We start from the raw sequence: 18,220 nt of genomic DNA, 5'->3' as shown, positions 1-18,220 counted from the left end.
AGTTTTCAAATATAATATGATTTTCCACAATGTTCTTTCTCTATTGTCGGTAACTAATTTAAATTATTTCAAAGTTATTACTTTAGCTAGCAATAGTAATTTTATTGTTCTAAATATTCACTTATTATTTATCAGTATTTTAAATGTAAACAATGTATGTGTAAAAACAACTTATTCTAAACCTAAAGTAACATTGAAACTGATAGTAGTATAAGCTCGGCTTTCGGTTCGCTTGGTAGCCATTATTCAGCTGCCATGGTTGTAGATGTTAAGGGTTGATGGATTGAATATCAGCGAGCAGTGACCTAAATGTTTTACACATGATACACAAGAGAGCAAATGTTATGGTTCTACTAGATGGAAAAAATAAAAAAATATAAAATATAATTTGTTACTAAATAAAACTTCACGATTTTATATATTAAAACTTCAGTCATAATTATGTTGAATGTTGGTTTTGCACGGTAAATATGAATTGAATGTAACAGGCGGGCGAGCCTATCGTTCGGATTATTTAGGATCACCGGAGGGTGATGAAAACGCAAATAATAAGCCTATATCACAAAAAAAAAAAAACAGTCAGAAATGTAAAATAATAATAAAATACGACTCTTAAAATAAATTTGTGCAAAAATATTTTATTTTAGTATACAATAAAAACAATTTCTTTTAATCTAAAAATATTAAAATTGCTAATATTTTAGAGTTCTTTCATTAAAAGATGAGATACATGTAGGATTATTTTATTGTCACTTTATCAGTCTAGATCCGGACCTTTTTTTTATTCAAGCCAAATCTTCTTTAAGAGATCTATTCACATTCAGACTGACGAATGAGTACTTTATTCCTAAAGCTTCTCTGTATTCTACGCAACACTTTCGCACTTCTGGATCACATGGATCTGAATAATCATTGCTATAAAAAATATTACATATATTAGAGTAATTAAAAAAATCAGGAAACAGCGGTAGATCGGAAATCAATCATAGCACCTGAGCAGTACAAAAATTCATACTAATATATAGCGGAGGGTGTCGGTATGTTTTTCTATTTGTTATCAATTTCGGATCTATGAAATTTGGCGTAAAGATATATGGTATGGTATTACGAGGACAGGCGACTATATTTTATATTGCCGTATTTGTATTTAGTATACAGTGAATAGCTATAACTCACAGACAGTATCGTAGTATTCGTAGCACTATTTATCTAACCACTCTGAGCGCTTTTATTAAACGAATTCTTCTTACTCGCCGATTGGAAATTCCCAACGGCCAGCGAGAATTCGATTAAGCCTGTCGTATGCCTGCGTCTTGTTTATTCCGCTGATACTAATGAAATGTGGTTTCTATTCTATTGTAGTTTACGAAAGAAAAAATCTGTCGTTTCTGTAAAAACCACCTTAAATTTGAACCTATTTCCTCACCCTCAATATGAATAATGAATTTTAGATGTGAACAAGCAATAAAAACAGATACTGGTAGTTAAAACGAATAGATGCATTAATATTTAGGTTATGATAAAAAAACAGAAATTTAACCTTTACATTGTTAGGATTATTTATTCCTTTTTTATTTTAATGATCTTTTGTTAGATCCACATATGGTCAAGGTTGAACTCAAAGTTTCTTTACGGAACAAAATTGGAAAATTACTGTACATTAGTGAATAATATAATTTTAGTTTGTTTTCTCATGTTTGTACACAGATGCCTCGTTTCAAAATTATTCGACGTATGCTCGAAGTCGACCCCTGAACAAATGGAACAGTTGGAGGAGATCCGAATACCTTGGGGCAGCGGCATCGTCGGCTACGTGGCCGAGAGCGGCGAGCCCGTCAACATACCCGACGCTTACAAAGTAAGTTATCATATATTATCGTATAAATAAGTGATAACAATTTTAATTTGCAGAATTTCTTATATCTTATAATCGTATTCTTATTTATTCAACAAATTTGCCTCTGCGTACCCCAATATGAGACTGGAGTGATGATACTGTATTACGAGTTATAGAGTCGAATGTAAACATGCAATCTTTGCGAGAAATTTCAGTCATAAGTTTAAAATACTTACGCTAATACCAAAAGATAAAAAAAAAATAGTACTATAAAAGCAATTCTTCTTAATTATCTTGAAAACGCTAACGCAATACTCTTTTCTACATTTAGCTTACTAAAATTTATTTATGATATTTTCAATGATTGTTAGTTCATGAAGAAACATGGTACTAAATTATCAAATTATACTTTTCTTTTTGATAATGAGCCTACTCCGCAGTTTGTTCTTTCATTCGAAGTGAAACTAGATAAGAAAGTACAAGTAACTTTATTCCATACTGATTGTAGTGAACTATCTTTTAGATATATCAAAAGTTAGATTAAATTCGATCTCTATGAAAATTTGTAGAAAGTGTTCATAGTAAATTCTATTTACCGTTCAATAGTAAGAAATGACAATACAATCTACAGATGATAGACTTAATACATAGTCATTTGCATGAGTGTCCTTGTATCACCTATTGCAGCCGCCAAGCAGTTTACTTTGTAAGATGTATTTCTATTATTGAGATATGGTAGTGAAAGTGTAGGCATGACATCTTAGTTCCCTAGAATAGTAACGCACGGGTTGAACCATGGGTGCCACAGGATAACGTGATGCCCTTGGTGCTGACTATGTATTTACGCAATGGTTACCACTTACCTTCAGGTAAATATTACCTGAAGGTAAGTGGTAACCATTACAATTTATTCCAAATATATAAAAAGAATCTAAATAATTAAATATATAAAAATTCCAGCACATACTTCTACGTATAAGGGCTAATTCAAAAAAGAGTTATAATGCATTAGTATAATAAATTACAAATAAAAGACATTAGAATAATAAGCAATACTCGTCTCTTAGTTGATACCTCCATTCAACGAGAGAACGATCTTTTGTGTGGTGTGTAATAATAGAAAATAATAAAATACTGATGTTAAAGCATGGTTAATTGAGGAAGTAACAGCAGTAACGCAATATAGCATTATTAGTTTGTAGATGTAATAGAAATATAATTATGCCAATAGTTCTGTAGGTATCAAAGGGAAGCATATTTTTTTTATATAAATGTCAACTTTTTTTTAATACATAGACTATGTATTATTATTGTTTTTAACAGGTACTGCATACAGAGATGACATTTATTTTCGTAATATTTTCATACTTTGATATTTGGTTTGATTGACGTTTTTGTATACTGAGTAGTACACGACTGGCAGAAAATACTGCAGTATAATATGATAATCTTATGTACTTTACAGTACTATATTTTACTTTATATTTATAGCCATTAAAGTCATTTAAATAAAATGATTATATTACGTTTTTATTTTAGTTGTAATAATATTCTTAATAAAAGTAAAAATCTTTAAGTGTACATTATGTATTTAGCGTAATATAATTCTTTAATTTTTATATCACCATTAGTCATATTTTATTTGAAGTTCACAGTTGGAGGCAAGCGTAAATCATACTTATTTATATTGGCAATAAAGACGACTGTGTTATGGCCATGTTAATAAAACTTCAGAATATTATAGTACTGTTATAAAACCCCAAGTTTAGTTAAATTTTTATTACTAAAGTTCTAAGTAAAATAAATGCTTTTCTATATTTATGTTTATATGCCTTATACTAGCATGTAGAATTTTTATTTCTGTATAGTGTGAAGTATAACGCCACAGTGCATTGGCTACCCTATTTTGTTTTATTTTATTTAATTAAAGCTCTTTCCTTATTTAAATGCTTAGATGTGGTTACATACTGGATATATGTGCATAAAAAGGGTTAAGTTAAAAGTCCTCGTAACCGGAGTGCTTGTATGAATAGATTGATGAATTTGGAGGAAGCAAGACATTCATATAAATTGGAGCATTTAGGTATTCCTGTCAATGAAATTGAAGTCATATAATCTACAATTTATATATAATATAGAGCCGGCTGTATAATTCTATAACTAACAGTTAGAGTGGGAAATGTAAAAGTGGCTAATTACTGTAATTATTGTGACTCTTTACATTTTTATTGTCGTTGTCGTTTATTGTTATGAATGCATAAACATAGACAATTATAAAGATTATAACAGAATTACATTAAAAAAATCTATTAAATTAAAACCTTTTATAACAATGGAAAAAATATTTACCAATAGTAATCACAGTATTAGAAGATCTAATAAACCATACCAATAATAATATAACTCAAAATGTGAGTTTTTTTTTTGGGATAAAATTTAATAACTCTTTAGGCGTCTTAAACAATGAATTACCATAATTCAAATCCGACTAACACGTGTATAATCCTATTTTCTCATAAATATTAATATAATACCAAAGTAGTCTTTTTCCTGGTAAGGTTAACTGAGATTACCGGAATATATGAAAGTAGAGAACAAAAAATTAAACGATAATACCCTTTTACGAGCAACCATTAAACAATGACAGTAGCAGGGCTTGCTCCCTCTTTTATACAAACAGTTTGCGATGAACATGGCGGCAGTAAGCAAACTTAGTTTAATACTCACTTTTTTTACTGACCAGATTTCCTTGATGTTTCCGACTCGATGTAGTCATCATGATGTAGAGCGTGAAATTACTGAATAATTTTCTGTTGTAGTTTTATTGCGGATTGATTTTCGGGATTTTATTAATTTCTCGCGTTAAACAGCACTGTTTTCGTCCTTGTTTCCCTTTGAATAGTAAGTTTAAATCTACAACAGACATGTTGTTGTATTTCTGAACATTTAATACCACCGTCATGTGGTAGACCATCAGCTTATTTACCTTCTTCGTAATATTAAACGTTTAGTTCCCAAAATACATTAATCGTGCCAAAATTCGAATATAGATTACAATTCATAATAATTTCTAGATATAAATGCACTGCATTTCACTGAAAGATATCACTCTGGGTTTTTAAAGTAGTTGATCATCGATCATCACATTAAAGATATCATTTAATGCATTATTAAAACTGTTATGTCGCTAACAAATAGCACGTAGCAAATACATATATTTACTATGATATTAACTACTACTGTAGCTATAATGAGGTCATCTGTAGCAACGGGACTTGACTTACATAAAATTGGATTTATTCTTTGGTATGTAAATAAGGACTGTGAATAAAAATAAATTTTATTCCTTCCACATCGTATAGTATGATCTTTGCTTCATCTCCTGTTTTCTGATTCATATTATCGTAAGAATTCTGAGCGCGCCTCACTGTACGGTTTCTAGTTTGCATTGATGTTCTCTTAGTACAAAGTTAGTGTTATGACCCTCATTTTTATATTTATTAAAAAGAATATGAGACCCCTATTTAATTAACACTAAATAAAATAAATTTTAACTATTTTTTCTGTGCAAATTGTATTTGAAACACTAATTATTGATATGGGAATTATATAAATTTAATGAAATATACAATGATTCTGTTCTCATTCTATGTGTATTATATTATCATGTTTAATTAATTTCATGATATGAAGCGCCGTACATTGTGTAATTAAGATTTTGGATTTAATTTTCGATTGAGCTGGTTTAGGTGAAACTAATAGGCATAATTTTAACAAAAATCATTCATATTAAAATTTCAGAACTACAATATTATTATTGTTTATAGATAATATATTGAAATACTAAAAGAATGGAAACTCCTAACATGAAGATAATTTCGTAAAGCTTTGAAAATTGAATGAACAAAATACATTACTCGCAGTCTTATATCGAGTCGTTTATAATAAATTGATGCGAATAAGTAATGAATTCACAATGGAAAATCCGAAGTGCTTTTTCGTCTAAAAATTTTATATAATACTTACTTATTTATATATAGTACTATACAATACTTGTTTTCTATAATATAATATGATGTGGGGTATTAATTGTATAAATAATTTTACAGGCACAGGGATATCACGTTAACAATATTCATTATTATAACTATCGTCTAAAGGTTTATTATAAGACTAGTTGTATACGCGGTGTTGTTTGCCTATATTCTAGATTTATGGCTTGTAATTCCAACTCTCATAAGGACAATTTCTACATAAAATTGAAGATATTACTCAAAAGAATGAAATACATAAAATTGTTATTTTACATAATTACAAATCAGAATTTGAGGGAATGAAAAAACTAATCACACGAAGGAATAAGAACATTTTGAACAACAATAACTAATCTACAATATATTGTATTTTCTATTTAATCTGTTAGAAAACAACATATAAAAACTTGTTTATGGATACATAAAACTGACCTCGTCTATTTCATTAAAGAAGTATGGCCCAGCAAAACCATAGCCGGAGTTTTATTCATTAGTATGTATTCAGTCTATCCCGAGATCCAGTGGAATTCATTCATCGAACTGAAATGAAATCTCGTACTTATTTGATTTGCATGCGGTTTCTTGCTTAGTTAGGAATTACATTTGAAAGATTTAATTTGCATAGCCTTCATTGGATTTGTTTTTGTAGGAAATTGATCAGATAAGCGGTATTCATTTATTTAAAAGTCAATTATAATTATAAATCAAAAGAGAAACGTTATTTTCTAGAGTACGAGTTTTTTTTATATCGGCCATATTTAAGAGATTTCAAGGTAATATGCGAACGTCGCGTACTCTCCCCGATCTTCATCCATTTTTAAAATCCTTGTTAACATAAAAATAATTTAATGTAATTAAGAGAGTTTTAAAACAAGATCATATCCAAGTATATACCAAAATCATCTGGACATTTTTCATTAAATCCCACAGTCGGATAGTTTAGGTCTAAGATTCGGTCTAAGACCAGAGAACATAATTTATCCCTGCCATCTACAGCGGCTCCGCGACAAATGGTGTGCTTAAAAATACTATTCCTCTTTAGTCACCTCATGCATTTGCTGATGTGGGTCTAGATTTATCGACGAAGTATCCTTTTATCCAGTGCAATCGAAAACTTCTTCCTGACTCGAACAGTAGGTCATATTCAGTAGGTACTTTTTTACTAACAGAGTCGGGATCTTAGTTATTTTAAGATTTTCATTTTTATATAATACAATATTTGACACCGGACATCTGTTTTCTCAAATTTGCTGGTTTAATGCTCTTTATATATTAGGCTTATATGGTGTAACGTTAAGTTTTTTTTGGACGAATGAAATTAAATAAAATTTAAATATATTAAAATAAAAGATTTTAATATTAAGCAAATTTTATCGTCCTTTATCAAGTAAGGTGAGGTGCTCGGTTTCACTTGATTTATGCATCCAAAATGTAAAAATTTTTAACCCTTCAGCCTATTATTTAACGTTATCTTTTTAACTATGGAATTTAAATCTGAAGTAATTATCAATTTGGGTATTTGTAAATACATTACGTTATTTTTATAATAAAATAAGTAACGAATATGAATGAAAAAAGATCGTATTATTGTAAACATGAGAGACGAAAACTATATAATTGAGATCATACATTTAAACCAGTTATAATTTTATTCTGCTCTACAAGAGTAAAATGTGTGACTCTATGTCTGCAATTTATCTGCATAATATATAAATAAAATCTTTTGTCATTTTTAACATTCGTTTACACACTTTTAAATTTATTAACATGTACGTGTCTCTCTGACGTTGCCAGTCAGAAATAATAAAACCCTTATAGACCATTAATAAATAGAATGAAAATATTATCTGATGTCGATTTAATTATTATATTAGTTCTGCATTCACAACCATTTCCTGAATTTCTTATCTCTTTCTCTCTGTCTCTCTTTCCATAGTAGGTTATTAATGTAACTTAGACATTAATTTTATACGTCATATAAATATGTATGTTATACTCGTATATAAGTATTTATAGAAATTCGTTCCACCGTTTTTTATTAGGTAGTAATGTATTTGTAAATGAATCATTTTGATTGTTTTTCTTTGTACGTACTGAATTTGTAGTTAATATGTTTTTATTAAAACAATGATATTAACATTTTTATACCTAAATTAGTTGCAATAAATAAATAATAAAAGCAGGAATAAACGCAATGAGGCGTGGACCGCATTGTTATTATTAAGAACAGAGTTTTATTAAATACTATGTGAAGATAGCAGTTTATGAAGTACTCGTAAGTATAAGAAGAGATGTACCTATTAATCGAGTAACTGTTAACTATACAGATACAGAGGCAAATACAGAGGTGAATAATTCCCCTCGAGATAGAATTCTAGTCTGGACAGTAATTATGACTTAATATGGGGAACCTATGTGCAATAGAGAACTATAGGGAAAGTTGTGACGATGGCAGATTTTTTATGATTTATCTTGATATGAGTATGCTTTACAAGCTGTTATTATGTTTGCACGGTGTTACAGAATACGCATTTACTGATAATCGTGATGCTTGTGCATAACTTGTCTTTCTAAAATTGTCTTTCTTAGGTGAAACATTAGTTTATTTGCTATTCCAGTTATATATAAAATCATGAAGATTTATTAATTCGCATTTGACCTTGAAGCCAATTCGCATTGCGTATTAACTTGAAGGTCGTTTTTTCATGACCCATACAAGCTGATACCATATTTGAGATGAATATAACGCTCTCTGGCCCACCTCCAAAACCCTGACCTTGCCGAGATTGGCAGTACATGCGTGCTCACGTATTCACAGTTTATGAAAACAATTTGCATATAAATGCTTGAGAGATCGCATCGGATTAGATCACTGTAACTTAAGTATGAAAATATGTTTCTTGTTTTATTCTAAAGAAACATATTATGTATTCCGTACGTTTCCATTACGAGGAATATTTACCGGCCAAGCCATTTAAGTTAACCGGCTTGTTAAATGTTAAGCTTCACAATTTGGTAATCAAAAATATGAACATTTTTCTTATATCTGTAATTTTGGAAAATAAGTTGAGAATTTTGTTTTTGTTTTTAATTTATTTAGATAGTTTTTAACATACAGTAAATTGTAAATCACGATAATATAATCTTCAATAATAAAAATCTAAGCATGGTTAAACCTTCAATCTTACTAACTACTTATAAAGTCATTTATGCTAACCGTAAGTATAAAGTCTAAATGTATAACGTCTGTTATGAAATAAATAGTGATAATTTCAAATTAACACTAAGACCTTATTTGATGAACTTTCATCTAGATTTCTTCAATTCAATCAACTCTATAAATATATATTAAAGGATTTTAGCATTGGCAGTAGCTCTTGTCACACCAGATTAAGGTTGTAGGCCAAGAGTATACTTTAACCTTTTCAGTTGTAAAAGTATGACTATATATTTGGTTTTCATAAAGCCAACCGGTACTCTTGTGCCAACATTATTCATAATGAAGCCACATTCGTCAGTTTGTCACATCGTTGTATATATGTAATTGATATTAATAAATCTGCAACAAAAGACATCCTGAGAAACATTTATCTAAGTAAGAAAAAGAGATCGTTTCTTAACACTGTAAATAAATTTTGCAGTACTGAAGACATTGAAGTCTTTCGTACCACGTGGAGCTAAATGTAGAATCTAATGTGATTTACAGCAAGCTCCAGGGATTGTATTCACATGATTGCATCGAAGAGGTAGCTATTACATTGGGTACTATCCACGTTTTTACTTGAATGTGATTGATTTGTTTATAAGGAATAAACGTACTGGATTTATACACGGTTTTAAATCTAAGGAAGTTCACAATGAGTTATAGAATTTTTCATAAAATCAGCGTTTTATGAGAAAAACAGCCCTTTTCCTTAGACTGTTGTTAAAAGGTCAAATGGTCGCTATTTGATTTCTTGCCAATTAAGTTGAATACTTTTTTCTGTGCATTTTAAAGTAAAAGCGCCTAAAATAATTTTAACTACATTTAATTTAAGACTTCAAAGTTATATGTATATATTGTGTGAATATTTAATGTAACTGTAAAGTTATATAACCAAGTCATCAAATTGTAACACGAGTTGAAGAATTATTTAAAAACTGTATTAATAAAAATAATGAAATTGCTACGTGATACTAAAACCTCAAAGTAAGTTATAACAGCAATTTTATGCCTGCTATTTTAAGGCTATTGCCTTGAAGTTTCCGTTAAGAATAGAAACTTTGAACTTTTCCTTAAAGAATAGAAGGAGAAGGTAGTAGGTAAATATGATATATCAAAATATGATATGACTAACAGCGTAGTATTTTTATTCTACGTGGTAACTTTGTTAATTGTAAAGTTTTAATTATTGGTATTATTGAACTTTTAAACTTGAACCAACTATTGATGATTTTTTGTAAGAATATTATCGTGTCGATTTCCAAATATTTTCCTCACTTATTGAACTTTTTAGAACAAAATCTTAAATTGTGTAAAAATAAAAACAATCTAGTAAATTACGGATGAACTCTGAATATCAAATGTCAGAAATGTCTCTGAATATTCAGATACTGAAACTGACTTTAAAGTTTCTACAATTCAATACGTAATGAACTTACTTGAACTTTTAATGAATGAAAAAATGCAGAAGAATTAACATATTAATATAATTAACATATTATAAATACGAAGCTGTTGTGTCTTTTGACAGCTAACCGGCTGAAAGAATCTTCATGAAAGACGTACAAATAGATTGTATCAAGAAAATATATGTATAAAAAAGAGGCAGGCGAAATCGGGGTAGGTACCCGCGATTACGCCTAATATGTATATAGAGGAAACGTCTTGTATCTATGTATTTACACACATTGATTGGGCCAATTTGCGAATAAGCTCACGGCGCAATTAAACCGAATCTGGGCAGCTGACAGGCGAATTTAATGAACGACACTGAACTGGACACAGCTACGCTTTTGGCTTCCAGCCATATATATGTGGTTTCGCAGTTCTATAGCTGCATATGTACACAATGCATGTTATAGCGAATATGCGTAATGTCAAATACTTAGAATATTGATATGGTAGAATCACATGACAGAGGAAAATTTGTTTTCAGAATACACACTTATATTACGATTAGTAATACCTATAATAATAAAAATATATATACAATAATTATCGGTATAATGTATTTATTTATAAAAAGGAATTGAACCTGTTTGTTATGTTATTCCTACTCTTTGTAAGTAACATGGGTATTTTCTAATGAGTATTCGTGTATATATATATATGTATATGTACTAATAAGTTTTTTAATGAATGATAATGAAACGGGGCATAAATGGAATTTGTTAAGATGAATATTCAGTCAGATCAGTAAGTCTTTCCCATCGTCACATTTTTACCGGGAATTTATCACGGACAGTTTCAAATAGGAACCGCATGGACCTCCATGTGGTTAACTTCAACCAGACATGGTATTTCAGATGCAATGGGGTCTTCTGGGTTTAGTCTAATAGACTTAGACCCCCACTAGAGCTAGTAAATAATGATAGAATTAAGCAATATTTATCTGTAAATATTTTTTAATCAGTGCGTTGGTTTCCCTAGAATATTTAGACTGAGGTAACAAACACATGTTTCCAGGAAACGAAGGACAATTGCGGTTAACCGCTGCCACTGTCCTCTGATTACTAAACTTCATTATACATTTAGCTTTTCCACATTGGTTTCGTTAACAGCTATAATTAAGTTGTAATATATTATTTTTATTATGATTAAATCTTTGCCATTCTATTATGTAACTAGAATAGTAAAGAACTATACTGAATGAAACCGTCCGCTTATATACAATAAGCCTGTATTATTCGGGTCTGAAGAAAGGGTTAAATAAATGTTTTGAATTTATACGCATGTACTATAACCATTTAAAGATTATTATTTATTTACTTATATATACACTTCTCTCATGTAATTTTCTAACAAAAATTTTGACTATATAGCATAATGAAAAGGTATTTAAAACCTGACGTGCTTATTTTGCTTATCTATTGCATATATACTTACACATTATAAAACGAAGTTTCTCATTCATCGTACCATCATGTTAATGTCAAAAACTACAGAACGGACTTTCATGCGGTTTTCATCCATCGACATAGTTACTAGGGAAGCAATATGTGTATAATTAATTAAAGTTTTGTGTAAATTAATTAAAATTTGTAGTCGGGTTATCGGGTCTAGTTGACCACAACATAATTTAATGTAAATTTCATATTTTAATTACATTCACAATCGTTTACTTTGAATTTGTTACAAAATTTATTTTCTGTATACTATATAACTAAACAATTCTATGTTAAAATAAAGCTGTTGACTATAATGTCAGCAGACTTATTTTAAAAATATATTACTCTAATTATTAATCTATTCGTAATATCCTACCCTGTATCCCATCGCAGGGTCTAATTTTGTCTTTAATTTCGTGATTTTGTGTAATGAATTGCTATTGCGTTAGCTTCTAATCAGGTAAATGGATAATCCATTATCCAATGGCAATCATATAAAATTCTGAAGGTATTTATTTGCTGACAGAGAAAATTTTGCGAAATCTACAAATGTAGAAAAGTATACGCAGTAGGTAATCTTTAATTTAGTCAATTTACTTAATTAATATTTCTATTGAAATTTCCAAATTATAAATACATATGTAGTTGCTGACTAATACACTATAAGCATAAGAAGTGAAAGAAGTAGCACGTATTGCGATTAGAGGTTTATTAACATCTAAAATGTTCTTTTGTTTCAGGATGAAAGGTTTAATCACGACATCGACCAACAAACAGGATACAAAACAAGATCACTCCTTTGCATGCCTATCAAAGATATCAATGGAGAGGTCATCGGCGTTGCACAGGTATGGTAAAAATATGGTAAACTGTAAATCTGTGGTAACACTGTAAATGTAAAAAGTAGATAAAAGGTAAATATTATATCTAAGTAAAAATAAATATGCTCGCGACTGTAATCCTCGAGGAGCTAGCCTGATAGTTATATGGTAATATTTATCTATAATTGAATAACTTAATTATATTAATTAACAAGAGACTTCAAAAAATAACTATTTAAACTATAATGTTACTTATTATTAAACTAATTAGTATAATTTTAAAATTTTACGCCTGAGAACAACAGGCACTGAGGAACAGGAAATATCTGTATAGTCGTTGTTATTATACATGATCTTACAAAGTCAAATGAATCTAAAGACAGTATTTAATTCGTTGCAATCTGTTTGGTGCTTTAAAGTTTGCGTTTCTACATTAATCGAATGAACTTGTCAATATTCTTACGTTACGTTACGTTTACGTTAGTTGTGGCTAATCGCTATCAACTCCAAATTAAAATTCGTGTAGCCAAGAATTCAGAAATTTAAAATATTTACCTTTTACCGGTGTTTCAAAAACTGTCTGTTTTGCAGAATTATAATTTAAATAATTTGTGAATATCGAAAGTATGACAATGTATCCTAAATTGATTTAATTGGTATTGAAAGTCGTTGACGAACGAAATTTATATTTATAGTTTATAATAAAATATCAGCAACTTCCTTTTAAAAACCACACTAAATATTGTACTCTTAAATAGGTAATTAAATAATAATTTTCAGGTGATAAACAAACAAAACGACGGCCCATTTACTGCGTACGATGAGAAAGTATTTGCGTCGTACCTTCAGTTCTGCGGCATTGGTTTGCGCAATGCTCAACTCTACGAAAGATCTCAATTGGAAGTTAAACGAAACCAAGTGCTACTGGATCTGGCGAGGATGGTCTTTGAAGAGCAAAGCACAATTGAGCACATGGTGTTAAGGATACTGACTCATACACAGAGTTTAATACGATGTCAACGGGTACAGGTAAGAGTAATCTAATTCTAAATTACAACTAAAGCTAAGATTGTCCTATAAGAAATTGCGCCCTCCAATAATTATGGAGTTAATTTAACTTTCCGACTAGCTATTCGATGATAGTTGTAAACTTTGTAAGTAAATGTAATTAGTCTCTTCTCTGTTTAATGAGAATAAGAGTAGAAATGATAATTGCACCTTGATGCCACTATAGTGAGTCTAAGTATTATCTTTAGAATCTTGTTTATATATTACATTTTTTGACGCCCGAATAATTCACTATTTAGCTATTTCCTCTCTGTCTGTAATTATAACCTGCGTGGTTGCACAGGGAAGTATTTTTTTAGTACTAAAGTAGTAGTATAATAGAGTAAAGGTACACTATGGTGGTATTGATAGAAGCCTTTTTACATTATATAAAATTAAAATAGCTTTAGAGGGCATCTTAAAATCATATTTTAAACCTATTTAACTATTATAACTTACATACTCGTATCTCAAAAGGCAGTGTAGAAAATATAAATGTGATTACTGTATAGAATTAGCCTAATAGTATTTACTCCAACGAAGCTAAAAGCCTTCAACGTTCTAACTAGTATACCTATAGGTAATAAATTCAATTTAGTCTTTTCGAGTTTCAAATTAAATTAAATTTTAAAAGCCACATTGAATATTACTAATTTAAGCTGTTTTTTAATCCGTAGTTAGTACAGTAATCCGAATGTGTCATTATGATTTTTCAAAGACATGACTTACCTGTTGTTATTATTAATCAAATTAAACAACAGTTATACAAGTTATTCAATTCGTAAATTAATGCTTTTTCATTAGGTAATAAACGAAAATTAATCCGCTCTAGCGTCAACGAATCGGGGTCCTTTTGAATAAACATTGGAAAAGGCGAAAGGTGTTAAATTTACATTATCGATATTATTCATAAACCCAGATGAGAAATTGCTCTCGAATTCGTGTATTTTATGGGCCGGGGCTTTATTAAACATCTATCAATTTTGTTTTTAATGGATTATAATTTTACAAATTCAGTGGCATTCTGTTGACCAATTATAAAATATATTTTTTTAATTGTTTCGTGTTTTTTGTTTATTTTGAATTAGATTCTCCAAAATTACGATATTCTATTATTCGTTGATCTAGTGTAGTAGGTATATTATTGACTGACTCTTATGTATGAAGTAATAATAATAATGTAATATGATAATAATATCCATGAACAATTGATACAGCGCCATCTAGTCTCAAACTGTGTTGTGGGTACTAGTCAACTGTACCCACAACACAGTTTGATATAAAATACATACTAAACACCCAGATCAATGCAAATCATCATACTCATAAATATGAATATTTGTATCGTGGGAGGAAGCGAACCCGCAACCATCGGAAGTAAAGCGATGTGCCAAACCGCTGGACAACCAAGATCGCTAAAATGTAAATTATACGCCGGCACAACCTATAAATTGTTTAAAGCTAATGTACAGTAAATTAATAGTTAAAGCAAATTACAATAGGGGTCACAAAATTTATACCCTTACAATTAAGTACATATTTACGAAATTGGTTTACGCTGTAGACGTGAGTTATTGTATCAAACACATCCAAGTCATTATTGGCTTTGTTCCGTAAATTAATTTTGACATCAAAAGGAGATTTTCATTAATATCAACTACGAGCTATAACCATGGTACGCCATGTAGCTACGTAGGTATATGTGTATTCATTATGTTACTGTTCATATTTTTTATGTATTATAAAGTAATTATATTCTTGTCATATTTTAACCATTAAATTTATTTTTATTAAAGTGAAATAAATTGTTACATACTTATCCTGCATTAAAAGCTTTCAAAATTGAGTTTGAGATTTATTTAATACTATTTGCAAGTTTTATTCTTAATACATTACTTAATGTAAAATATATTAAAAAGAGGGCTAGATTACAGGTTCTACAGGGTAAGGATGTTATTCTACGTCATTAGCAGCTAAACAAAGACAACAAACAACTAGATAACAACACCTAGATAAACCCAAGATTGAATATTTATTATTTAAGTTAGGAATCGATTCATATTTTAATTATTCAATATAACATGTTCTTAATCTAATCATTATTTCCTTTCGGCTCTTATTTGGGTTCGATATTATTAAGCGATATTTTTGCTAATACTAAACAAATTTAAACGACTCTTTGAGAGATCAGTGTTTTACTTCCACGTATTTGTTTAAGTTAAGATTTTTGCCTAGAGATTCACTATGCATAATTTTTATCAATCTCTGTTAAGTAATCTTAATTTAATCGATGTCCATCATTGATGATTAAATTGTCTCCGGTTGACATTGGCGCCACGCTCACCTCGACTAGTCGATTGATTCTGTCAGATGAATACTAATAGAGAATTATCTGTCATTTAACACATACTTGTCTCTTACTAGACGTCGGCGTTTATATTTCAAATAAGAATGTAGCGATATTTTTAATTTTTCTATTATTAGAAATTGACAAAATTCTAGTAGTAAACGTAAAGATTGCTTTTTTACCGTGATATTTCTATAATGGTTATGAAACGGTACTAATCTGAATTGTTTGAATTTTTCGACAAACGTCCTGAGAATATCGATTAATACCAATACTTTTAACAAATCTAAATATTACGAGAGGCAATCAAGTTGATTTGTTCTCAACTAGGTTACATGTGGATATGCTTAAAATTGTGACTAAAACCTACTATTCTGTTCACTACAGCAACCATATGCAAAATTTAACAAAATATTCTGCACACATACTATCAATATTTTATCTCAAACAATACTCAATATTTATAGAGAAAATTATTGATTTCTTCAACTCGCAATATTTTCATAATAAATAAAAATTACCTCTCAATTGACAAAGTTTATCTCTCATTTCTTGTACAAACAAAAATTTTTAAGTCATAATAAACGCACGGATCGTCGTGACCAACATCCGATATAATAACATTGTTCGATACTTAGGATGGCATAACTTGATCAATCGCTTTGCCGCTTCGATGACACACTTTGAAATTCAACTGGCGAGAAAAATTTCCTTTGAAGGAAAGCCAACCGCTTTGGTAAAATAATATATTTTCTTTTCGATACTTTAATGACTGGTCATAAAAGTTTCCCAACTCAATCTATGAGTAGGTATGGCTGGAATAAAAATGCTTGTTTAGGGGTTTCATGTCTGCAAAATAACTGTGGGGTAAGTTCCCTAGCGACCACTTAAATGCGGACTAAAACGTGATAGTACATTCGCGCCTACAGGCTTAATGTTAGGTATTAACCCAAAATGACCCTGCGAAACTTCCATTCAGCTATGGTCTCCCTTTTAAATAATGCGAAACATAAGAAAATCAGTAGAAAAAGGGTGGAAAGGAGTCCTAATGAGAATGGAATACGATCAGCTACATCCAAAATATTCACTCTTGGGAAATCTCGAAGAAAGGTTTTAGACATTTCATGCGACCTCTTTGTGAAAAGTATTTAGTATCTTTCTTTATTATTTTAAACTTCCTTTACTTGATATTAACATAATATACATAGGTAAAATCTTCGTTTTTAATTGGATATTATTTCTTGCTACAAATATATCGCAATAACGCAGGTCTAACTTGGGTTAGATCTGCGTTATAGGAATATATGGGTTATATAGGAAGAGAATAGACAAATTACGATGATCGGCTTTGATTTACCAACATTATTTTTAACGTAAATATTGGTTTTTCTGATTTAAATATGTTCATAGTCTGTTAATGTTAGAATTAAGTAGACAATCGTTTCTATAATAGTTTCTCAAGTGCTTTGGAAAACACTGTATACTTTTATGATAAGATTATCATAAAATTAATAACCTTCTTTACTTAGCTCTTGATATTAGATACCTATATTTACCCTAAACTAAATGAACGATTAGCTTAGACAATTTTTTTATATTAATATCAAAATTTCATTCTTATAAGTATTACTAATGCGAAAGTGTATTTGACTGTTTCTTTAATTTTCACGAGTAAATAGCTGAACGCGACATAATTAAATTTGACGTGAAAATAGTTTGTACCTCAAGGATAGATAATTTTTTTATGGTAAAAAAGGCATGATGTGGCGGCTAACATCAAGTATAAAATAATTATAATACATTTAAATTATATTCTTATTTTCCTCATTTTATACTTAGATAATTGGATTCTGAAGCAACGGAAAATTTAGGAGATTCCTATTATCGAAAAGTATTTTTGGTTGAGCAATAATATTCACTAACTCGCTTAATTATATTCCACGCTCAGATCTAAAGTCAAGTCAGAGCTCTAAGTACAACAACACAGAGAACCATGTTTAATAAAATTAGTATTAAGTAGTCTGCGTGGGTAATTCTTTTTCAC

General features: G+C 29.7%; 1 protein-coding gene across 7 annotated transcripts in view; it reads left to right on the top strand.

Annotated features, from left to right (window-relative positions):
* LOC131851190 (dual 3',5'-cyclic-AMP and -GMP phosphodiesterase 11) overlaps positions 1-18,220 on the top strand; it is a 146,849-nt gene that overhangs the window by 111,455 nt on the left and 17,174 nt on the right. For all 7 annotated transcript variants that reach the window (XM_059201643.1, XM_059201642.1, XM_059201641.1 and 4 more), the window contains 3 exons: positions 1,708-1,858; positions 12,702-12,809; positions 13,563-13,811. In XM_059201643.1, coding sequence (XP_059057626.1) covers positions 1,708-1,858; positions 12,702-12,809; positions 13,563-13,811 — 508 coding nt within the window. The remainder of the gene's footprint in view (positions 1-1,707; positions 1,859-12,701; positions 12,810-13,562; positions 13,812-18,220) is intronic.

Source organism: Achroia grisella, unplaced genomic scaffold (assembly GCF_030625045.1).
Source record: "Achroia grisella isolate CSIRO2021 unplaced genomic scaffold, CSIRO_AGI_Agris_v1 utg782, whole genome shotgun sequence".
In the NCBI taxonomy this organism is placed as follows: domain Eukaryota; kingdom Metazoa; phylum Arthropoda; class Insecta; order Lepidoptera; family Pyralidae; genus Achroia; species Achroia grisella.
This window is presented reverse-complemented; position numbering and strand designations above follow the sequence as displayed.